This window comes from Pieris napi, chromosome Z (genome assembly GCF_905475465.1).
Source record: "Pieris napi chromosome Z, ilPieNapi1.2, whole genome shotgun sequence".
Classification (NCBI taxonomy): domain Eukaryota; kingdom Metazoa; phylum Arthropoda; class Insecta; order Lepidoptera; family Pieridae; genus Pieris; species Pieris napi.
The window spans coordinates 7,733,046-7,757,689 of record NC_062259.1 but is presented as its reverse complement, the minus strand read 5'-3'; the positions used below and the strand labels follow the sequence as shown (position 1 = coordinate 7,757,689).

At 32.6% G+C, this 24,644-nt stretch overlaps 4 protein-coding genes across 26 annotated transcripts in view; 1 reads left to right on the top strand and 3 right to left on the bottom strand.

The window, feature by feature from the left end:
* Positions 1–423: 423 nt before the first annotated feature.
* LOC125062200 lies at positions 424–1,438 on the bottom strand. Its single transcript, XM_047667947.1, has 2 exons — positions 1,255–1,438; positions 424–1,122 (listed from the first exon to the last, which is right to left on the bottom strand). The coding sequence occupies exons 1-2, from the start codon at positions 1,276–1,278 to the stop codon at positions 580–582; spliced, it is 567 nt and encodes a 188-aa protein (XP_047523903.1). The 5' UTR covers positions 1,279–1,438; the 3' UTR covers positions 424–579.
* Positions 1,439–1,703: 265 nt separating this feature from the next.
* On the bottom strand, positions 1,704–2,712 carry LOC125062201 (tubulin polymerization-promoting protein homolog). The gene is made up of 2 exons (XM_047667948.1): positions 2,383–2,712; positions 1,704–1,943 (listed from the first exon to the last, which is right to left on the bottom strand). The coding sequence occupies exons 1-2, from the start codon at positions 2,565–2,567 to the stop codon at positions 1,754–1,756; spliced, it is 375 nt and encodes a 124-aa protein (XP_047523904.1). The 5' UTR covers positions 2,568–2,712; the 3' UTR covers positions 1,704–1,753.
* A 528-nt stretch (positions 2,713–3,240) lies between these two features.
* LOC125062198 (solute carrier family 35 member B1 homolog) lies at positions 3,241–7,150 on the bottom strand. Its single transcript, XM_047667946.1, has 7 exons — positions 6,736–7,150; positions 6,500–6,622; positions 6,192–6,425; positions 5,585–5,646; positions 4,819–4,966; positions 4,236–4,371; positions 3,241–3,923 (listed from the first exon to the last, which is right to left on the bottom strand). Exons 1-7 carry the CDS (start codon positions 6,925–6,927, stop codon positions 3,859–3,861), a joined length of 960 nt encoding a protein of 319 aa, XP_047523902.1. The 5' UTR covers positions 6,928–7,150; the 3' UTR covers positions 3,241–3,858.
* A 1,425-nt stretch (positions 7,151–8,575) lies between these two features.
* The window catches only part of LOC125062189 (coiled-coil domain-containing protein AGAP005037), a 48,750-nt gene continuing 32,681 nt past the window's right edge, over positions 8,576–24,644 (top strand). For 6 of the 23 annotated variants that reach the window (XR_007119205.1, XM_047667907.1, XM_047667905.1 and 3 more), the window contains exons 1-8: positions 8,579–8,687; positions 9,724–11,239; positions 19,302–19,334; positions 20,931–21,076; positions 21,618–21,783; positions 22,618–22,816; positions 23,448–23,598; positions 23,904–23,972. Coding sequence is in view for 22 of the 23 variants with exons in the window: in XM_047667907.1 (XP_047523863.1) it covers positions 9,739–11,239; positions 19,302–19,334; positions 20,931–21,076; positions 21,618–21,783; positions 22,618–22,816; positions 23,448–23,598; positions 23,904–23,972 (2,265 nt within the window). In the remaining variant the exon portion in view is untranslated. Of the gene's footprint in view, positions 8,688–9,723; positions 11,240–14,590; positions 14,682–14,757; positions 15,219–16,528; positions 16,697–18,222; positions 18,443–19,301; positions 19,335–20,930; positions 21,077–21,617; positions 21,784–22,617; positions 22,817–23,447; positions 23,599–23,903; positions 23,973–24,644 lie in introns of those variants that run through there. The other 17 variants (XM_047667910.1, XM_047667909.1, XM_047667911.1 and 14 more) reach the window with 12 other exon arrangements.

Genomic DNA, 24,644 nt, shown 5'->3' with positions numbered 1-24,644 from the left:
AGGAAGTATTGTACTCTAATTTAAAAGTTGTGGCAGGCTTTTTTATATTTTTTTTATACACATAGTTATAATTTCATTATGTTTTTCTGAAAGTATCGATCTATTGGGTAATGTGCCAAAAGTAACGTCATTAGCTTTTTATACCACTGCCATTTAATTTGCTTTTTTATTTGATAGATTACTTTATTTTTAGGCCGCGTACATATTTTAAGTGCTTTTATTAAGGAACGACTTTCTAAGTGAATAATTTGCACAACCAATAAGGATACATTGTATTAATGATAATGATTTCAAATATTTTGTGGAATTATAAAGCAAATACCTATTTTAATGATACTTGCATGTAAAATGTTTTTCCTATATTGTAAGTGAATAAATGCAACTAACAATAAATAAAAATATTGTGAATATGTAGAAAATTGTTTTATTTTATCCTTATTCATAATCGTACTATAATCATAACAATATGCTTTGAGGCCTAAAGGTTTACCAATGTCTTTTTTAATATATAAATATTTAGTGTTGAAACTTGTATAGCACATGCTATCGTGTACATAGCTCAATATTTGGAAAAAAGTTTTATTTAAATGGAGATTTAACTTTTTGAAGCAGTCTCGACCTTATACCTTGAAGGTTACAATCATCTAACCAATTGACACATTTCTTTTCAATATTATAATAAATATTGTTTGGGACCACAGTTACAAATGGGTCCACAACATCAGGTTTCATCACAAGAAAATCATTTCTTCCCCTTTTTTGGAGAACTGGCCGGTCATTGAGTGCCGACGATTTTAATGCCAGTGCGTTTTTAAGTTCATTCTCGATTAATCCTTCCAAGTCCATCTTAGGGACACTGGCTGTTTCACCTTGGTTACGAAGAATTTTTTTTATTCTACTAGTACCAAGTTTAGTCCTGAGAAAATTGTACAAGAATTTAATTTTTTCAGCTCGTTCCTCCATCCTTCGATAAGTCTGCGGCGTCTCCCTAGATCTAGAAATAATATCTAGAATTCTTTTAAAATTTAACTGGTCTGCCGGGTCACTCCTATCTTCTATCACGAATCGCTCTATCTCCAGTGACATAATTGTCTTTAAAAGAAGAACATTTACTAGCAGAACCTGAAAGAGTATACCTTCTGTTACTGTCATCTTTTTACGCACTTGTCTTAATAATGACAAATATAACTAACGGCGAAGAATAATATTTATAAGAAAGACATAAAAAACTAAATTAAATAATGTAGACCGTACCTGTAGTCTTATAGTCTGTCTCATTTCTATAACTAATTCTTCTGATAAAGCACTTCAATAATGGTTGTGAATGTGCGGCTAGAAAATGTCGTAAACATAAAAAATATTTGTATGTTTGTTTATGACTACATTTTATCGACTGTTGGAGTGATTATTTCATTTTCGGCGCTGTGTAAAGCCCAGGTCTTCGTCGTTCACGTATAATAGGTGATTTAAATAAGATTAGGCTTTCAAAATACAAGTATTTTGAAAGCCTTTGACATGAAGGCAAAAGAGTAATTTTTTCGAAAAGATTTTTTTTTTTTCAAATTTCACAAGTCAAATTAACCATTGTAGTCGGTATGGTCGTTTTTTTCAATAAAATGATCATTTCTAAAATTATAGTAGCCACGCATAGCCGATACAATTCGCTAGTAGAGAAATTTAATTTGAAGATGAAAACAACCGTGTAATTTAAAAAACTTTAATTCCTTTAAAGAAGCAGATAGCATAATATAGATTAAAACGGCAATTTTTCTTTGGGTTTATAAGTCGCAAAGAAATCTCTATATTGAGGCACTAATACTGGCGTTTGACCGGGTAGCCCACAATTGGTCAGAGTTTCACGACATTTTTCTTCGTCAAATTCTTTTAATTCACAAACCTCATCTAAAAACTGGTTCCACTCATCCCAGTCTAATTCAGACTTACTGTAAATAAATTTGTTGCTGTTAAACTAATTGGTGTGGTGTGTATAACACTAAATTAAATTTACACATGATTCATTCAAACACTCTTACACACATTTGCACACCTACAACCACGCATGCTTTGGTTTTATTTTGTTTATTAGTTAAGTTTAGTCTAGTATCAAGTCATGTTTTGTATATTTTCTGTCCTTGATGAAAGGACGGAGACCTGTTGCCACAGGATTTCTGAAGTCCTACTATAGGCACCAACCTCTCCCTGCATCATGCAAACCCGTAAAAATGAAATATTGTATAGAAATAACATTTATTATTATTATACATAATTGGAATTCTGGGCATTTCAATATATTTGCATGGCATCAATTCAATATATTTTTCGTATTTTATTCCCTTTTTACACTTAATACAGGATAAATTATGCCACAGAGCGTATATTTACCTAAATTTATTAAATAATATTCCAGTATCAGTCATCGTAAGCTTTCTATCATCCAATAGCTTTGCTTGACGCATCCAAAAATCAGACCGATATAATGTGATGGTAGTGCCGTCGCGTTTATTATCTAACATTCTGGAAAATTCATAGAATTGTCCTTCGAGAGTAGCAGCTTCTTCATCACCCATTTAGAAGGTTACTGTGATGCTTCTTTGAAATTTAGTGATGTTTTGACATTCTGATAGGCCTATGTTACCAAGAGTGAACACCAATATAGTACCTACATTAACGTTACCTTGACAACTTAGACATAAAACATATTATCTATTTCTTACTTTTTTTTTGGTTTTTTTTTATTGAAGTCGGTTACGATTGACCGAATCGAAAAAAATTCATTAAAATTTATTAAGATTCATTTTCATTCATACGCAATTTGAACTTTTTTAATAGTTGCCAAGTTATATACATCTTATACCCACAGAAGGCCGGGAGGATCGTCCTTACTTCAGTATGGTCATAGTGTCCATACCATGAGATGTACGGTTTATGAAAGTTCACACACACACATGCCTCTAGATAAGCTAAGGCTCATGGACTAAATTTCATACTAGTCTTGCGAACGTGAAAATCGCCAAATTCTTACCGGTACCTATTAAGAGAAGATGAAATTAGTTTCTTAACTTTTTTTATAGGACACATGCAGAACTGGGTACAGGTAGGGTAATACTTTTTATTACGAAATTTACGTAACCGATAGAACGTTTCCTTTTGGTACGAAATATCAGGACAGATGTTTGCGCTGTATCCACATCTAGTAAAAGGATTTGATCCATAGATTTTCGTTACTATTAAAACCACTAATATTGTCAAATATTTATTAATTTTCTCAAATTTAAAATACGTTTTTATAAATTAGCTATATTAAGTAAACGAAATATCATATCACATGACAATTACACCAACTCCTCAATCATGATAAATATTTAATTTAAATAAAATTTAATATCTGATACAAAACATAAGTATCGTAATGCCTCTGTGGCTTATTGGTTAACTTTAAAGGCGTATAAATCGGAAGTACTAGATTGTATACCCGCGATGTCATGGTTGGTAGTTAAGAATTATCAATAAACAAGCGCAGACATATATAACTGTTAAAATATTCAAACTTTGTATGATATCCCAAATAGCTGGCTTTCAGTATAATATATTAAAAATGTGAATATACACATTAATAGTATTCAGAAATCTTTGGGAAAACCCGTTTAGTTCATATTCTTGTATAAAAACATTTAAAAAATAATATTTTGTTAAAAATTACAATTATTCTAATTTCCAAACACACAAAAATGAATACCTACTGAAAATAGAAACAGCAGATATCATTTTTATATATTTGTGAAATAATTTAATGTCACTTGTGCATTGTACTTCACATATATTCAAATGATTGATGTTTCCGTAGCACATTAAACAAATTTATTTATTAGCTATCTTCGTTTGGGGACTCTTTCCGTTTCTGCAGATTATGTCTAAAAATAGACCTGAAAAAAATAAAATGTATAAATGAGAGTTAATAATAATTATTAATCAATTGTATATTCTTTGATTAATATTAAGAAAATAATTAAATATTAACTAGAAAATATTTGCTTTCGTATTCTTGAGATTAATTCCATGTTTAGAAGAGAAGGACTTTTCATCTCCAAGAGATGGAAAGTGTAATCTGTCCCTTAATAAATGTAATAATCATTAAAACAGATCCATTGTTTCTGAAAAGTAAATTGAGTAAAGATTGATTTTTATGTATTACTTCCTACTATTAATTATGGATAATTACATACAAAACAACTTACCAGAAAAGACAAGAATAGCACCGATCCATTGCCTTAACATCAAAACATTGCCAAAAATAATTACAGACGCCAGGACAGTGAAGAACTTTCTGGTTGTGGTTACTACGGAGCATGGCAAAGGTCCAAATTCAGAAACCTAAAAAAAATATTTTGTTTTATTTTTTAGTATAAAGTTATAAAAAATCCGGCACATAAATTCAACAATCACATAATGGGTAGGTTGCCAGTGGTTTAAGGTTTAATAGAATCTGTATAATTATTTAAAGGACATAAATATTTTATGGCAATATAACAAGGACCATAATTTATTATGTTTTAAAAACAATTGCCATTTAGATTTAAGTGTAAACTTTGTTTATTTAATGTGTATATCCCTTAGGGCACAATTTCTAGCAAAACAAAAGTTATTAGTAATTTGAAAGCTTAAAAGGCAATTATTATTAGGCCTTGTTGCCAGGGCAGTTAGGACTGTCAGTAATTTTTATTATTTAGGCAATGTGCCATTTATATTGTAAATATAAAGTAACTATAACAAAATACTAGGTAATAATAATCATCATCACACATTTTAGGAATAACTTACCATGAAAAATATGAATAATTGTCCCAAAGCACCCATTAGAGACAACCCTGTAAGCCAGATTAGAACTTCTGGGTACAGTTTGACAAAAGCGACGAACTTGAAGCATTCCCCAGTAAGAATAACACTTACACTTATGATTATTGATGACCTATAAAAGTGATGTATTACCATTAACAAAAATACAGAAAATTTCATTCATATTAAGGACCTATTATATATAAATATATGTTTATGGTTTGTGTATTGTACGGAACTTGGAAGTCTAGAGCATAATTTCTGGAAATATTGTCAAAAATGGTTTATAAGGCACAAAAACCATGTTGCCCACGGTAAATATACCTCATTGGTATATGAGAGTACGTTAAGGCCGGCAACGTAACTGCAAGCCCTCTGGAATTAGACTGTCCATGGACGGCAGTTTCCCCTGTTCTATAAAAAACACATCATAATTAAATTAAAATTACTTTATAATATATTTTTAATTACTTGTTGCCTGCAATTTTGCCAATGATGTACAATGTACATGACAAAAACGCAAGACAAGTGAATCACAGGCTATACATACAATGTCAATACAAATACAATTTGTATAGTACTTGTTTTTATTTAGTTTAGGTTGGTGTTTACATTTCTTACAAGTAACTTACTATATTTATATGTAATACATATACAACATATTGATCAGGACTCACAACAACAACTGATCAAATGATAAATATACAAACTAACAGGCGAAAACATATAATATTAAAATTTATAAACTTACCATGCATTTGTATTTAACATCATGGAATAGGCTGTAGGAGAAGATTCACTTTTTATCCTCTCCTGAAATTAAATTAACTTCTCTGAATTTGTTATATTATTAGACATGTAACAAGTATAATTTAAAAATAAATTAATCTTAGTATAATATCAAATTTATTATTTGTTCTGCTATTTCTAAGCAGAAGAGATGTTTTTTAAATATCTGAGAGTAGTAAGTCAATGTAATGAAAGATATATTTATGGATTTAACACCAAAACTAGCGTCAACAATAGTTGTCAATGCCTAATGGCTACAGTCTTATTTCTGTCTACATTTCATTAGGAGGGTTAACCTATTGGCTTAAACAAGCAAACCTTAACCTTGAGGTCATGTCAGCAAATTTGTAGTTTGTATCTGTGTGATTAATACTTTGTAATAATAGACAAGACAAGAAAACCGTAATACCTAAGAAATTACAACACAGAAAGCTGATCACACTAAAATAATATGCCTATAAAAAAAATGTTTGCAATATAAGGTCAATATGGGTTTATAGCAGTTTATATATTTATTAGCAGAATTCCCTCACTTCATCATTAATATAATATTATATATATTTTTTAACCTGCACAGCACCAGTCAATCCATCCATAGTCAATGAGCAAAACAGTAGAAGCTCCCCTACTCCTAAACCTTGAGATTCTTCCACAACCATTCTCGCTTGTTCCTTGTACATAAACAAAACCACTCCTATCACAATTAGCAATACAAAAAAGTATTTTCTTATAGGATACACTTTTCTACCCAAAATTACACCAAGTATCAACACTGGTATTGGTTTTGCTGCTTTTCCGACAACCTGAAAAACCACATTTAAGATTCATTAAAGATTTATAATGTTTTATAACACAAAATTTCTTAGAAGAAGATTACCTGTGTCGGGTAATTGATCCATTGTAAAGCCATATTAGAGCTGATCATACCCAACAAGTAGGTAAGTGCTGAAGAAAAATAATATATCTTGCTTGTTGTATCTTTCTCATGCTTCCAAGATAGCTAGAAGAATTTAACACAGAACAAAATCTTAATTTATGTAACAAATCATAGGTAAAATCATATGCAAGTATTTAATTTTTAAAGAGTTCTGGATATCCATTTAGGAATCTTACCATTAAAATTTGAGCGAAAATATAATTCACAACACATTGAACGAGAACGAGTGAAAGAGTACACGTAAATTTATCATTGTTTCCATATTTTCCTCTAGTTATTTTCTCTTGCAACATACCAAATATAAAATAACAAATAAATATGCCACTCGCATAAAAAATAAAACGAATTTCACTCTTGTTTCTATTCATTTTAAAGTTGTTTACTACAATTTGAACTTTTCTAATTGATACTTCTCTTCATGTAGAGTATTACACTAAAATTGTATGAATGTTCACCCCGATGCAATCATATTTTTTTAAAGGACACGTATGCTACAACTGTTAATGAAAATTTTTAAAAACGTAAGAGTAACTTATAAAAACGGATTACTATTCTACCGAATGTTATAAGTACACGTCGGTAAAAACTGACCGCAGGTACAGATTACAGAGTACAGTCCCATTAACGTGTGACAATTGACTTTTAAGAAGAAATACTGTCTGTGAAATATTGTATTGTAACGGTGCGGTGCCGCAACGTCATCCTACATACAAATTTCTATACCATGTCACACGAAGCGTTGCGCCGCCGCGCGGCGTCGCACCGCAAGCGCGCCGGAGTTGTGACCTGCGAAACGAGACGTGGAGACGGGGACGAGATCGCCCGTGTGGCACCCTATAGCTGGAAGTAATTGCGGTGCGACGCCGCACCGCACCATTACTGTTACCGATGCTAATGTACAGCAATGAAGTGTTTAAAATGTAGTAACTATAATACACCAAGGGTTGTAGCTCCACTTTTTTTACAGCGGATAAGGTTCTGCTGTGTTACCGCATCCCGCCTAGGGTCATTGTACCTACAAAATCGTACCTCTTTCACGGCCTAGTCTTAATAACGCAATAAATGCTTTGATTCACCATTTACGTGTGATGTTGAAGAAGTGTGAACCTGTTTATATTATTCGCGGGTTTTTCACTTTTTATGTTTAACAATAAAACGTGACTATTTTTTATGCAATAATTATATGACGGGTTGTTTTTTTTTATGCAATAAATATATGACGGGTTGTTTTATTCTCAACGACTATGGTTCAAGAGTACTAACATTATTTCTTCGTAATTAATCTTACCTTAAACTGCATGGTAAGTCATCTCTAATTGTTTATTACGGTGAACTGCATCGCTCGTTGTTTTAACATGTTGTTCATCATAAGTGTTGATGCTACTCCACATGTTCCTAGTGCTCTTGTAACTCGTTGGAGTTAGTTCTGTTAAAGGCACCTTTTATGTCAATAAATGCTTTGATTTCAGAGAGTTACAAATACGAGACACCACGTTGTGGCGATTTACCAGTGATGATTATGTTGATTTGCCTTCAATAATTTAGATAAGGTTGCTTGGTTTCTTATCTACAGGTCCCCCAGCGTCTTCAGCATCAGAAAGATCGAAGTGATGATAATTATTAATGGGTCTAAAGGATTTCGCTTAAGTACAGTTCTTTCTACCTGGTTTTAGAATGAATTGTATATAAGAACCATTATCGGTAAAAATACAGAAAGGTCTTAATTATCATAGAATATGGTTCTCTCACGTACGTTAGGTGCCTGCTGCTCCTGCTGGACGGTGCAGTACAAATATAGGAAACTGCACACAGTTCCGTATCACTGGATTCTTACTCAACATAGCAACCATTCGACCGTTTTTCTGTGTTTGGGGTACTAAGTAACAATGGATTGGTCATTGGATCGATTGTGAGTGTGTATTGTAGGATATAATATGTGAATCTTAAATCTGTCATCTATGGTATAGACGAGTGCATGCTATGCGCTGTGCGTGTTTACATAAGTTCATTTGGTTATATTTTTGTTTTGATGTTAAACTTATTCAAAACTTTAAAGTTTTTATTTTATTAATCGAAGTGTAGTAAATGTATCCTGTTTATGTGATCTGTAAAATTTACGAAAAATCTGGTTAGTTTTATCTTTATGAACTTTTATACATATAGAAATATTATATGTTTTCTCTTTTCAATAATTGGCCTTGAAAACTTTAATTTTCTTATGCTACTAAGTTTAAGCTAAGAATTTTACAGTATATACTTGTTTAATTATTGTATTACCCAAAGTTTTTATATGTTAAACCCATAGTGTTATATCATCTGATAAGATTATCTACTTCCTATCAAGAAGCATATTACGCGCCTTCATTCTAAGGTTAAAATTAATAATTTGTTGTTGATACTGTAAACAGTACAGAAATGTATAATTTAATTTAAAACTTAACAGTTGTATCCTCTTGCTAAGACTTTATTTTACAAATGAGTAAAAATATAAATAAACTTACTATTAATGTAGTTTGTCAATGACTCATGGTCATACGAAACTATTCATCGTCAAACGTCTGTCGTCATTATATCGTTGCTAAAATGATTATAAAATACCTACTGAAACTATATTAGTATATCCTATATTAATTATAGGAATGCCATAAGAAGTATGAACCATTTACTAACAGTCATCTTTAAAATTGTTCAGATAATGTTCCACTTGATATCTCTTCCTCAATACAATATCGGATTTGCCGTGGCTAACAAACGATCTTTTAATGTAATAAATATTCCCTCAAAACATTTACTTTACACACTCAAAAGTAGTCAAATAAAGCGTCTTGTTTGCATTGTAAGAAACACATATTTTTTCGTGGACTCTTGCAATTCCAAACAATGCAGTACACCATTTTGAAAATAATGGTTATTTAGAAATAATATATTAATATTATCTACTGTTGATTGAACGCAGCTAACATAAAACAACAGGAAAACTTTAAATATTCAAAATGGCGCGGCGGCATGTACCTTTGGGCATTTAATTCGTTTGTACGTAACTAATATTTATTATTTAATTAAACAAATTAGTAAAAAAATACAGATAAAAATAACTAGGTTACGTATATCTTAATACAATTTGGTGAAATTCAAATAAATGTATCTATTTTGTATTGTTCCAGGATTTTTGTCTCAATATGGGTGATAATAAAAAAAGAAAGAGCAGCAGTTTTCGCAAAATATTTCCATTTTTCACAAAAAAATGTAAACAGAAATATGACGATATTCCTCATATTTCCAAGAGATCGAGTCACAATCAAGTCTGCAATCAATATTACAATCCACAGTCTGTGATAAAAGATAATAAAGAAAATGTTTCGGAGCAAACTGAAGCGATATATGAAAATCTCTCTGTACCATGTACTGTAGCGCAAAGCTATAAAGATAAACAAAGTACGAAAGATTCTAAAACGCGTTTTCACAATAATGATAATTGGTATCAACATCAAGGTACTAGTTACCCACAAGAATTATCATTACAAAATAGCCATGATACAAAGTCAAGTGATTTAAGGCGATATCCTGACACATACTATCACTCTCTAGATAAGTTACCAAGTAACACACTTCCTGTAGATGAAATAGAAATATACAAAGCATCGCAATTTCAAACAAATCCAGAATCAGTTGGGGCTGAAATAAAACGTGTAAGCACCAAGTTCCTAATTTCTCCGAAAAAAGAAGCCGAGGTTCGTACAATTCAACCAACCAGGGCGCGCAGTTTGTCCCTTAGTAAAAATAGACTTGTCCAGCAACCAGACCTATCAAGAACATACTACGAAAATCGTGATGTAGGTAAACCCTACCACTATTCTGCGCCAACCTCTCCTATCGCGGTTGGTCATCGAATACCATGTATGCCACTAACTCACTCGCCCTACGAAAGTTTAAAAAAAAATATGCTCGAAGCAGAAGAGGGCCGAAAGTCGTTTAGTCGAACGAGTATTCAATCAAAATCTTCAGCCCCGCCAATCGAAATGAATAAGGACGTTAAAGAAACGGCTCGACTTAAAGTAGAAGCGTTCTATTGGCAAAAAATCAAGGAGTTAAAAGTTCAAGAAGATGAGTATATATTGAAGCAAACATTGAACAATATGTTACCTTCTCCGAATGCTAACACATATTCAAACTGCAGCTCTCCAAGTTCGTTTATGATGAACTCCAAAAGTTGTAGCTTACCACAAGATGTAAGACGGCGGAATAATTTTATTATGTCAAATAATTATTTACACCTAAATCCACCATTCACTCGAGGTGTTTCGGAACGGCGAACTGATAGTTTTGTAAGAAAATCGAACAACGCAGAGTTTAATGACTACTACCATCAAAAAAGAACATCGACGCCAATAATTCTTGAAAATAAATTATACACAAATGTAGTTACATCCAATACCCAAAAGGTACAGAAGTGTGTAAATTGCACTTCACATCAAACAATAATGGCTGGCAGATTTAGTAATCAAAGCATTAGTGCGGGATGCCCTCAACCACCCATTCGTACATCCAGTGTCAGAAGCTCTTCATCAACTTACAGAAAAAATGAATCGGTACGGACTGGCGGAAGAGCGCTTTATTTTGGGTCGGAGAGCGGTTCAGACGCTGGTGAAACAAAGTTGTTGCCGAAGGATATCTATAAAGGTATATATTTTTTTTAATTGCTTCATTCGATAAAATAAATTTAAGACAAAGTAATACTCAATTATGAATGTGTGAGTAATAAACCAAAACTATGCAATACGCCTACATGTGAAAACTATATAATGATATGCTGGAAAAATAATTACACAATACGGTATAATGTAGCTTATTATATATATTCGGTGCAATCGCTCGCGGAGTCGCCATCGTGGAATCTGCCACTTGGTCGCCGAGGCGCGTTGTTTATCGTCCAAAGTCAATACACTGCTGCAAATAAATGAATTCTACGTATGTGTGTATTCGATACTATAGAAAACTCTTTTTCAAAAACGAAGTAAAAAAGCTCTTGTTCTTATATACGATTTAGGTCTGGTTTGGGATCAAGGAACAACCTATAAGATCTCAAAAGTGCATAGATAGCAGTGGTACATGGTTTGATTAATTATATTCTTTTAAACAAAATCTACTTTTTGTTTCTCCCATACGAAACGCCAATTTCATATGTAAGGACCTAATATTTTGAAAAAAATCGAAACATCATACGATTATTATAGTCGTTACCCTAGGTGACTTATTAAACATGATTATTTTTCCGACCCTAATGTCGGCCAATAGAATTGCACCATTCGACGTCACGTGGTACAACCTACATGGTATTATACTGAAAATTTTTTGTGAAAATTTTCTCTGGTCGTTGCTTCAAGAAAAGTATTAAGTAGTTGTTTTATTCATTATGAAATTCTTATTTGTTAACTGTACATTTCGTCTCATGGTGCAATTCTATTAGCCGACATTTGGGTCGGAAAAATAATCCCCCGAATACCACTCGAGCTTCAAAATTATCTGGTATTTCTTCTCTTGTGGTATTACATATGAAAATTTAATAAACATGACAAACTCAAATAATATAGAGGAAATTATAATAGGGATGACATTTTAAAGTCAAAGATTATTTATTGGTGACTGTAGAACCTATACAATATGTTATTTTTAATTCTGATAAAAGTTAATTTCAAGAACGGTGTAAAGAAGTTTTCATACTAAGAACATGCATGTCACATACGTAAAAAGTAAAACAGATCGCACTCAATTACGTTATTTAAGTCCATTTACAAAATCGCAAGCAGGCGTATTCAGAACTGACCTACTGCTAATATTTCTCCAAGGATGCAAGTTGTAGTAGACTCACTCCGAAATAGGTTCCTAATAAATCATATTTAATATTAATTAACCCACGTTGAGACGAATCCGACATTACAAATGCTCAAGTTCGACCACTTTTATATTTTAAAACTAACATTAACATTAAGAATGACATTTCCTAACGTAAGTTTCATTGAAGTCAAATGATGTCAGGGACAATTTTTTTCAAAATAAATACTTGTGATGAATAGCGTCATTATTTGCATAAGCATTAATATTATCTTTATAAAAAAACTAATGCATTATTTATGAACATATTTATTACCATATAATCATTTACCTTTAAATGATGGACATATATACGCGGAAACTTTTAAAAACTTAAGAGAAACGAGTGCGATATAAACGAGGCGCACGCATTGAAGTATTTTTTTCCGTTTTGTCAACGTTTTTTTGATACTTCCTTTGTTTTCCGCTAAAAAACACATTTTGTCGCTACTCCTCTCTTCGATGACTCTCCTTAAAGCCTCAGCTAGCATCGGAATACTGGGCCTTGACATATCGAATTACAGTTTCGCGGTCATTTGTAAGGAAAGGCTAAGTAAGCTCTGAGAAGCTTGGTGTGCTCAGCAAGGCGAGACAGTACTTCAACCCCGGGCCACCGCTTGCAACTCTATAAAGCGGAAATTGGGCCCCACATGGAGTAGTGTTCTCACCTCTGGGTGGTAGCTCCCCAGTACCAGCTCCTTCCGCTTGACCGTATTCAACGAAGAGCAATTCGAATCATCGACGTCCAGTCACTTTCCGAGCCGCTTGATCTCTTGGCTTTGCGTAGTGATGTGGGATCTCTCTGCATCTTCTACCGCATTTACCATGGTGAGTGTTCAGAGGAGTTGTTCGGACTAATACCTGTAGCTGAGTTTCATCATCGCATGTCAAGGCAGCATAGAAAATACCATCCGTATCGCCTCGACGTCCGTCATTCCACAACTGAGCGTTATTTAAGGAAATTTTGCCGCGCAACACCACTATGTAGAACCGACTATTAGTCCTTCAAGAAAAGAGCGTTCCAATTCGTAAATAGCCGGCAGCGCGATTGCAAGCCTTCTGGCAGTGTGAGTGTCCATGGGTGGCGGTATCACTTAACATTAGGGAGGCTCCAAATTCATGTTTATTATCTTCCTCTACTACTTTAATGATTAAGATTAGCGCGGACTACCAAACGAACCAACTTCAACTTTATTATATTAGTATAGATATATTGCTTCAATTTGTATGTCCCTTAGTAATAATGACGAAAGTTCACATTTCAAGGATCTTCATGCTCGCTTAAATGTCGCTGCTTGTGGCGGCGTCCATGCGTCGGGTTGTCTCTCTCCCTAAAATATGGCGAGGGGGCCGATGACTGGCCATGCGTCATACTCGTGAACGGGTGCTACTTGTGGTGACTGGTCGTACTTGAATTCGTGTATGCGGTGATCTTAGTTATTTCGACTATGTGTTGTTCCCAAGTGCGTGCTCCTATTTCACCAGGCCTCCTGCTGATAGAGGACAAGTCTTTGTTTTTAATTTATGTTATTATTATTAATTACTTAAGATGTCATGTGGAACATGGTGTAATGGTTGCAGCTCCTTATAAACGTTGTGTAAAAAACAACATGGCGGGTAAAAAGAGTTTATTGCCAGTTCTTCTCTTCCGTTCTACGCCCTTGATTTGGAACTGGCACTAAATGTAAAGTTAGAAGCATTTTATATACATTTTGTTTACGTTCATGAGTGTACATTGTGTTACCTATATGATTAAATATTTTTTTACTTTGACTTTGAAACAAAATGCAGTCTTAATTAGTTTACTTAACACAATACCCTATTGATGTTTGAATGCTTCGTTCTATTAACTTTAAATTATAGGGAAATATAGTCTGCAAAGAATTACTTATTTTATTTGTTGATTTTCTGATTTTACCAGTGTACTTTAATACTTGCGCTCTTTTCGACTTTAGCAATATTTGTGTTCTCTGCACCTGTACCACGCAAGCGCTGTACTGAAAAATACTTGCACCGTCGATAAAGTAGGAAGCTTAATGCGCAAGGTCATTGAACTCGTGGATCAATAAGAACCAATGTTGCGCCTGTGCGGTAGGTACTGACTGCACACGACGTAAAATAGGGCAAATTCTAACCTCAACACTTTATAAGTTTAAACATGCGTAGAATCAGTTTGGAACTGGGCTTCCAAGGGCGCAGTCGGCGCCCTATGCGGCGCGTATCGTAGGGCAGTGCGCAAAAGTTATTTCATGTTTGTATATGATATCTTAGCATTTATTCTTAATATTTTGCTGAATTAATGAGAATGATATAATGATATGAGGATATGCATAAGCGTGCGTTGTCTGTGGATATAACGATGGCGAACACGTGATATATATTAGTATTACTCCAGTAGGAAGACGCCTCCCATGGGCGGCGGTAGTAGTCATGCAGATAGGATTCTGCGCTTTGCATTTCAGCTTAAATTCGTTATTTGGTTGGACAAAATAGTAGTTTGAGTGCATAGAGAAAACAAATAGCAGTATCTCACGATTAAAATAATTTAGGAACTTGGATGTCCACGTACTAGAATAATTAATATGTTCGAAATCAGTGACGTGATTTGATAAATGAATTTCCTGAAATCGATCGCGTTTTCTTATTAAAATGGAGGCTTATCTCTGTTTCATTTAATTAAAACTTGGCAGTGATAAATGGTGTGCCGTATTTTAATGTGCCACCGTTACTGGATGTGCATTGATTTAAAATTATTAAAAATCCTACAACAAACGCGTACTGTTTGTGAGTATGTATATTTCATCATTTGATTCTATATACGAGTTGAAATTAAGGCGTGGGCTAACAGTATATTGGAATCGTAATTGGAAATAGTTTTATACACAGATTCACTTTTAAGAATGATTCATGGTAATTGAAACATGAATCTTGGTAACTTATAAATATTATGTGATTATCTTGCCTGTACGCGTTCTTATGTCTGGTAGCGTTGAGATTAAATAATAAAAGAAAAATAAGTATGCTGTAAACTGATGCTAAATTACTTTTTTGGATTAAAGCTAGCTTAGATCTGCAGTTTTTAAAAAGGAACTAGTTATGTTATTACATATAGAATATTTAGAATTTGTAGATTGATGTTTAATATCAATTGTACGTGCTATATAGGTCTCCTTCATAATATTATGCAGATGGTTCAATAGTCTGAAGTTGTTGTGAAGTTTACTGTACTTCGTGCAGCGGTCGGAGTATTTTGAGTATTACTCAATTGTTTTGAATACTTTTTTTTGAAACTTTTAATTAATTTCGATTGTTAATTGTTAATAAAGTGTGAAGTAGCGCATGACTCGTACTTCGAACGTCGGAGCCGCATGTAGTACTTTGTGGTCCAATTACGTGGGCGTGGCCCGAGGACTTTTAACTTTTCTTTCATGTATAGAAAACTTTTACTATACATATTTCTCATGTCTCCCTTGAGGTTGCATCAAAAGTTATGTATGTGCATTAGGACATATAATTCAGTACTTACTAAATAAAATATAGCTTGTGGAATATGTAAGAAAAAGCTTGCTTATCATTTCCATATTAGCATATTGTATAATGTATAGAATACGTTGACCTTTATTTAACATCAAAATATGATACTTTTGGTTAATTTGAATACTTTCTAATGATTGTAATAACTTTTATTGAAGAAAGCCACCAAAATTAATAGTGACGCCTCCCACAGATATTCCTGGTGTCCTCAATTTAAAGATAATTGCCTGAAACTATAAAAAAGTCGTAACCTACAAAATAACAATTTAGTGCTATCGTTTCTTTACTCTTAAAATGAATTATGATATTTAACGCTTGAAAAATAGATAAAACCAATTTATAATTTTAATACTTATTTATTTTTGGGATGATTTAGTGTCAATATGAATATAATTTAAAAATATATATCTTTGTAGAAACACGTAATATTGTTGCCATCCACACACATTACCCTTGACCGCGACTGATCAAAGTTCATATTGGGTGATTGAGTACACTCTATTATCGATTGTCTGAATTTGCGCATGCTCTCTTAATAATTTAACATCCTTAATTTCTACCTAGAAACATAGATAAGAAGACGCGGTAGTAAGATTAATGGTTGTATCAGCATAGCGATCACAGAAATTGTAAAGATTGAAATTAATAATAGCATGCATTAAATGGTCGTGTGAGTGATGCCAACTTAGGACACGAGGGGCAGAAGGAAAATTATTTTATTACCAAAACTAAGTAAGTTGATAAGTTCTTAAAAATAGTGAAGAGTGCTAGAATGAGTTGCCAATTTGTAGATATTTTAAATTTCTCCTTTGCATTTCTATCCTATAATATTGATGCCCTATTTCGATATATTTTGTTCGACGATCTATACAAAAACTATCCTTTTTTAGATTGCACTGTAACTACACAAAAATTTGCCAATCAAACGATTGGCTTTCAATTATAAACTTTTGTTAACGTTTGTTTGCCGCCTTACCAAAACATCAAGCGAACCCGAACCTCAAAAGAACAAAAAACGCCTACGAGCCGCCATGTTGATGATTCAAAAGATAATTAAACTAGCTAATATAACTTAACTATTTGATGTAATCGTATGTTATAAAAGGTTTTGTCCCACAGAACATTAGGGACCCAACAATTTTCTGATAACATAGATTAATACATATTTAATTTTCATAAGTGCTTTGCCACTCACTCATACATACTGTATGGATTTAACAATAAAACTCGAATATTTTCATTCATTACAATCATTATTTGATTCGGTTCAAAGATACTTTATTTCTCAAAGAATTACATTCACTTAGCGAGAAAATTTATACATTGTATTCACAATATGGATCACTTTTAAAATATCCTGTCTCACTGAAATAGTATTTTTTCACGATTGAATCCATGTTTAGCAGAAATGGATGTCCTGTCTTTGATCAAACAGCCTTTCTACTGTCTGAATAAATGTCCCTTATCAAAAGATAATTAACAAGATAATTATCACGTGGCGCTGTACCTATACACATACAGTTTTCAGTGGTACTTCAAAGAAAGTTTTAAAAATCGTACATTTTTAAATTACCTTATCAGACTTGATGTTATTCAGTTCTAGATAGGCAAGTTCTGGCATAAAGAACAATAAATAAAATAAAAATTTAGGAAACCCGAAAATAACCAATATTTCTAATTTGTACACAGCAGAAGTTGTAATGGTAAATAATTATCTATTTAAAATGGAAATTGAATTTTTGGCGATGAGACGTGAAATCGGTACTGTCAATTTGCAATTAAAAATTTGTAAATTTTGTATATAAAAAAGTTCGTCGTAATTTACTTTAAATTCTACTGTACCTTGACCTCCATGCTAGCATTGTTATATTACTCATGAACTTGTCCAACGCAGCTTTAAGTCTGTTTAAACCAATTGTATGACATTTATTGTTTCACTCCTCGCGCTGCCGGTCTCCAAAGAGTTTATAGAACTAATATTTCATTTTATTTATATCAACGAATTTCCACCTCAAACTTTTCTGTATTTTAAATAATTTCAATTCAATATTATTGAGGATTTTGCAGCGCTAGTTTTTTTGAGAAAGAATTGTGACCAATATTCAATAAATTATTTATGCGAAACATGACTATTGAGATAAATCTAACCAAAAAAATACTGAAACCCATATTCCTTTTCTTATTTACTAATAACTACTGTAGATTAGGATGATTAAATTTAAATAATAACACTTATTAAATTTCGTTTTCGATACAAGGTGCCTCTTTAGGATGATAGTGCTATTATGTATGTAATTGTGCTGAATTGTAACGTAAAATGTGAGAAATTCGACTTAGTTTATAGTGAAGATGCGTAATAATCTGTGGGATTGCATATGAAGAAAACAACGATGTTGAGTCGTTGGAAAAGTAAAGACAAGTCAGAGAAGTCCGGCAAAACATCTAGTGGCAAGAAGAAACGAAAAGGACGTGATAATGGTATGTGTTTGTCCGTATAGGAAAACATTTAGTAGAAAAATGTTTTTTCGGTGGTTTGTTTGCGATGTTGTGTTCTATTTTATTATGTATGGAATTTACTTATTTAATAACCTCATTTTGTTTTCGTTTTTTTTACTTAGCCTACAGTTTTAGTAGATACATACCCACTTATGGAATATTTTCCTATGCTACCTCTAAATAAGGCTACCTCTTTTCCGGATTAAAACCTTAGTTCTAAATAAAACTAACTTTGTAATTTTTTTTTAAAATATTTTTTGTAACTTTCCTCTCCATAAATATTTCTCAGAGCTCCAGCAGTCTTCAAGTTTTGTGCATGTTTTGCAATTTATTTCTATTTATAAAGATTTATGTTAGTTATAAAATCGTCATAACTATTATATTAGTTAGGTTATATTAAGTACTAATTTATCAGTCATGTATTATATTACTAACAAATCAAAGTGAGTATTTCTACACACATACCCACACAGGGTATTTTTACTATGTAGACACATGCAGTTCATTGAAATGTAGGGGCTATCATTGGGCTGCTATTTTTTTTAAATACCACATTAGAAACATTTAAATAAAAAACCTATCACTTTACTTGTTCTAATTTAAGAAGAACTTACTATTTATTAATCTAAGATAATAATATGCAATGGCGATACTAAAATTTTAATGTATATAAATTAACAGTATATATGAGTATATACTTACTATATTTATTTTCGAGTACGAAGTATTAGAAATCTCATGAGTCATTTTACATTAATTTATTTTAAAAATACCGTTTAAAGTTATTTAAAAAAGCTTTTTTTTCTAAGATACATTTTTGATTTCGTAACCTTTGTTCCAGAAGAAGACTGGCAAGCAGATGGCAGAATTGATGGTAAGAATTGTTTTCGTCAGTTTACGGACTTCATAATTCAGTTGAAAGGATAAAATATTCTTTTTTTTTCCCCCGCGTGGAAATGTATTTGTGCATCTTTCATAGACTCGAGAGTTGAAAGTTATCGCCAAGTGAATTCACTATTAACTTGTCATATTGTAGTGTGTATACGTACATATTAAGAGCGGCCAACCCGTCTATCTTTTCATACAGACGCTCGTACGTGATTATGGCGTTTTAACAGATATTTCTTTGAAACTTTTGAACCTTGGCACCTTGTGCACTATTTCTAGGTTTCTATTAAAACGTGAAATCAAAATTTTGAGAAACTAATTCAGTACAAACCTCCAAAAATCAGCCTTTTTGCACAAATTTTATATGAAGTTTGGGCGCTTATAATGTACTCATTAATTCTAACCGGAAAGAAATATTTGTATAGAAACCTTGCAAATGTAATGGAGTTTCTAAATGTAAAACTTTTTTTTTCATAATCTTGTAAGCCTTACGAAAAAACACGTATTTCTTGGAACAAGTTTTATGAAATTTCCGCACCCTATTTTTCTTTTAATGTTATCGCGTTCTCACTTGCTGACAATGTGCTGCATGAAACAACAAGCTTTTTGGCCATGCTCGCGTTGACGTTCGTCGGACGAGGAAGGGCGCTCTTAAGTTGTCAGATCCAATATTAACCCATTTTGTCAATACGGAAATTGTTCTTGCACTAAGTCGCGTCTCTGAATTTTACCCTAACGCCATCCAAGACTGCTTCTATTTAGGGATCCCGTGGGCCAAAAAAAATAAACAGGATTCGCTCATAAGAAACGATTATTTGTATTTGCTTGAAACAATGTCCCATGTCAAGATTGTTTACAAAATGCTTGTTTCGTCCCTGTTTATGTAGGCAATTCATGTTACTTACGCAGCAAGTTCATTTACCCCAGAAATTCCGAATGATTTTATCTTCGGCTTGCCTGAACAATCAACAATTAAAGTATTGAATAAGAACTACTTTATACTACTAGAATGTTTTCTTAGCATTTCAAAGCGCTTGGTTTTAACGACTGTTTCTGTGTTTCATACTACGTGTATTTCACGAAATGTATAAGGTAATTCTTTATACCTTCTATGCATTAGTTTTTGAGTTTATTGCGAACATACAATAGTAGGACATTGTTTTATAATGTAGTAAAACAGTCTATTTAATAAGCCACTATATACATTTGATGAACACTGTGTGGCCAAGCGGTTAAAGAACGAGTTGAGCGTTTTTTGTTTGTTTATAATAAATATGTTAGTTTTAAAGAGGTACAATTTTCAATTAATTTGTTTTTTGTTCCTCAATAAATTTGAAACGAAACTTTCCTTGCGGATAACATTTAAGATGGCCTTCCATAGTTTTAGCTTTCCCCATCCCCAGCCTCAGATATACATAGAGATATACATTAAATATCTTAATTGTTTCGTTCTAGGGCCAAACAGCAAAGAAATTGTTTAAAAATTTACTTACAATTAAAAATAATGTACCATATATATTTTATTGAATGAAAGCACATGGTCTACATTAAACATACAAATATATAATTTTTGTATTAACAGGAGGGTTATCTGATGGAGAAGCAACCCGTTCAGCCCCACGAAGCCGGTCTTCTCGTCGCGATGATCCGAGACGCCATACACTCGCTGGAAATCATTTATACCTCCATTCTCATCATCCTGGAGATCTTAATAATTCTGAGCTTGAAGTAAGTGCAGTTAAACAGTATAATTTATATGTAGTGTTAAGATGTGTGCGGATGCCCCGGCTGCAGTTTTACCAAGGAGCCGCTTGTCTTTAGCGAACCGAGTCTTCTGTCGAGTTGATCGGATAAAACAGAACCTACAATATACAAAAAGTGTAACGAGGCCCTAGCGCCTTCATTATTAAATTCCATGTAATATGTGTTTTCTATAATTATTACTAAAATTAAAACACTAAACGTTACTGCATAAATACTTATTTCTAATACCATCCTGACAGAAAAATATCTAGTGTAGGTAGGATTAGGTTGACCGAGCACTGTGTAATGTGCAAATATTTTAAAATAATTACTCGGCAGAGTGCCGAAAGCGCTGAGTACCGAATAATACCCGAGTAATCGGCGCAACTCTAGTGTAAGCGAAAGCAAAGTAAAAATAAATAGAGCTTTCGAGAATGTGTTATTGTTAGTAAAAGTCTAAAACAAAAGCGTTTTATCCCTTTATTCTTTTGACTACAATCAGAATTAAGGTTGTATTTTTTTACAGCCACCATTACCAAGGGGTTATCTTCCGCAAATGTTGTATTACGACGATGATCCCGGTGTTATGTCAGAGGTTGAGACTTCCTCTACTGGGTTTAGACGCGGAGGAAAGCAAAGATCATCATTACCAGTGGTTCGCACACCTAGTAAGACACTCGAAAGACCCTTAGGTACGTTATATATAATTAAGTTTATGTTTTTCCGGCGTGAACGTGGTTCAATTTAACAAAGTTTAAATGAGAACGAAAAACTATCTCCCTTAAACCTAATTCAGTGTAAAGAGAGGTTAAACTTTTAGGTGTACTTAAAAAAAAAATGACAAGTTAAACATTTTTTATCCGTTTAATGGCAATCTGTCATGAGAATATACTCTAAATTCACCTGCATATGGACTGAAATAACATCTTATATAATAATAGTAACACCACTTTATTTATATCACAATAACACATAGGTCTTGTAATGTCTTACTGTTAAAGTGCAGTTTCTTCCAGACATAAATAATATAAACTTTATTCATTTCATTAAAATTTATAAAAACGTAAACAATATTTTCTTTCATTTCACACAAAAATGTCAACTTGTATTCCTCAATTTCACACTGGTTTGCATTTCTTCTTTTATTTAAATACATTTTAATAATAAAATCGAAATAAAGATAAAAGACAAATACTCGCCTGTCATTCTAAATATTACTAATTTTTTTTTTATTTTGTCTATTCCTCATAGTCTGTTAATGAATCTAATGTGTAAATACCAAAAATTTTATTTATAGGTTAAAAACTAAGTACCTACTTTAATTAATTTACCTGTATAAATATATTCGAATAGTTAGTACCTGATAGTCGTCACCATCAACGTACCTGTTGATGGTGACGCACATCGTCTTCACAGACCCATATAGCGGAGTAATGACCCTTTGTTTTCTTAACCTTTTCCTAATCTATTGAAATAGTAAGCTAACATTTGGTGAACACAATTTAAAGAATTAAGGGCATTTTTAGGTCTTGTGTTTTTACAATACCGCAACGAGACTAAAAGGGCTCTTCTACCGAATGAAATCACATCGCTCGACACAGTAAAAGCTTTATTTGTACGAAGTTTTCCGAAGCAGCTCACAATGGATTACTTAGATAGTCCATTAGTCAAGGTTTATATACATGACAGCTCAAAGGACATGTTCTATGAACTAGAAGACCATAGGTATGTTGACTAAACTATAAGACGCAATAGCATGCTTTATTTCGTTTATTTGTACAGAAGTGATAAGGACAAAACATTCGGGAACTACTTGTTATTTTTTATATTAAAGGGGGTCTTAGAAAATCGTAGACGTTCAAACAATGAATATGATGTTTTTAGTAGAAATTTGTAAATTGTTATATATATGAAATAGTAAGAGGGCGTTACCTGCGTTGCGCGATACACATGATGCCTCCGATATAACTTTTCAGTGTATCTCCGACTGCTGTTAATATCAAACGATTTTCAGAGTATAGTAAAAGTTTCGGTCGGTTTTTCGAAAATGAAAAAACATATAATACATGAACATGATTATCGTTGTCCGTAAGTTTTACTGACGTGACATTATTTGTATAGTTAAAAAGTTAAAATTCTGTTTCATCTTAACACATTGAAAAATTAAATTGTATGTTATTATTTAAAATATATATTAATTTAAATATTGGCCGGCCCCGACGCTCGCATTGTCATACAAGTTTATTTGGGTTCCTGGGTTAGCGAAATAGTGGTTTTTGAGGAAGAAGAATATAGAAAATATGTGTAACGAAGTTCAAGACCTCTTGTGTGACAAGTGAATTTTATATTTGTGTAGGGCCCATCTTCGGGACATCAGGGACCGATCCGTTCTTCGTTTGTTTGAGTCTAAAGATTTAAACGGTGGCGTCTTTCCTGGAGCTCTGGGTGTTGGTTCAGTCAGGCTTCCAGCGCTAGCCGCCACCAATTCATCAAACGCTAATTTGGAGGTAATAATTATATAACTTACTTATTCTACCATATAAGTTGATACATAAAGTTTATTCTTGTTTATTTAGACCAAATTATCATTATTAATAAAAAACAATCCATCGACACATTACATTGTATAAAATTCGTTAGTTTATATGATTATTTTAAATTAGGTATGAAAAATTGTTATTCGAAATAAGATTCAATTTTAGTATTGTTTTCCTATTTTTATGTATTTGCAGGTAAGAGATTTTAATATTATTTATTGAACGTGAACATATTTTAATTAAAAGAAACAATTAAACGTTGGTATTGTTTTCAGGATTCAAGTACATACTTCAGCGAGCCAGAAATCGATTCCGATCACATTCACAACATCCACAAAGCAAAGGTAAGCCACGGATAATGCATATTCATACTTTAATATATTTCATACAAAAATTGTTTATTTCTTAAATTTTCACGTCCCAACAAAACTAGGAAAATCTGAAAGTGAGAATAAAAAAAATATAGTGCATTGTATAAAACTAATTTCTTTGTAACGTGCTGTTTTTCCCTTCAAAATAAAAAAAAGACAATATAAAAAGTCTTTTCAACCCGTAAAGTCCGCATGAGGGTCCGAGATAAACTCTTTTGCAAAAAAAAACGGCATCGAGGGAAATTTATGTTCTAAGCCCGATTTCAGTTAATTAAATGAAATTTATTTATCTGATAGTCTTTAAACTTATCATCGTATGGAGTTTTAATTTTCTTTAAAAGGACAATTTGTTTTACCGGTTATAAAAAAAAAACATGTCGAATTGTTTACCTCCTCTGTTTTTTTTTAATGTCGGTTAAAACGACTACGGCCAAACTATAATAGCGTGACTATTCGTGACATTCGTTTATAAGATCCCTATCTCTTTTCGATTGCAGAACATTTTCTTCATATCAATCGTTTAAATAGTGGTCTTGATATCAGTGGGCAGGAACCAAATAGCATATCGTATATTCTATACTATATATATATTTATAGTATAAAATAGTCATAAGTCTTTTTAGGATTTCTTTTTCTCAACGGACT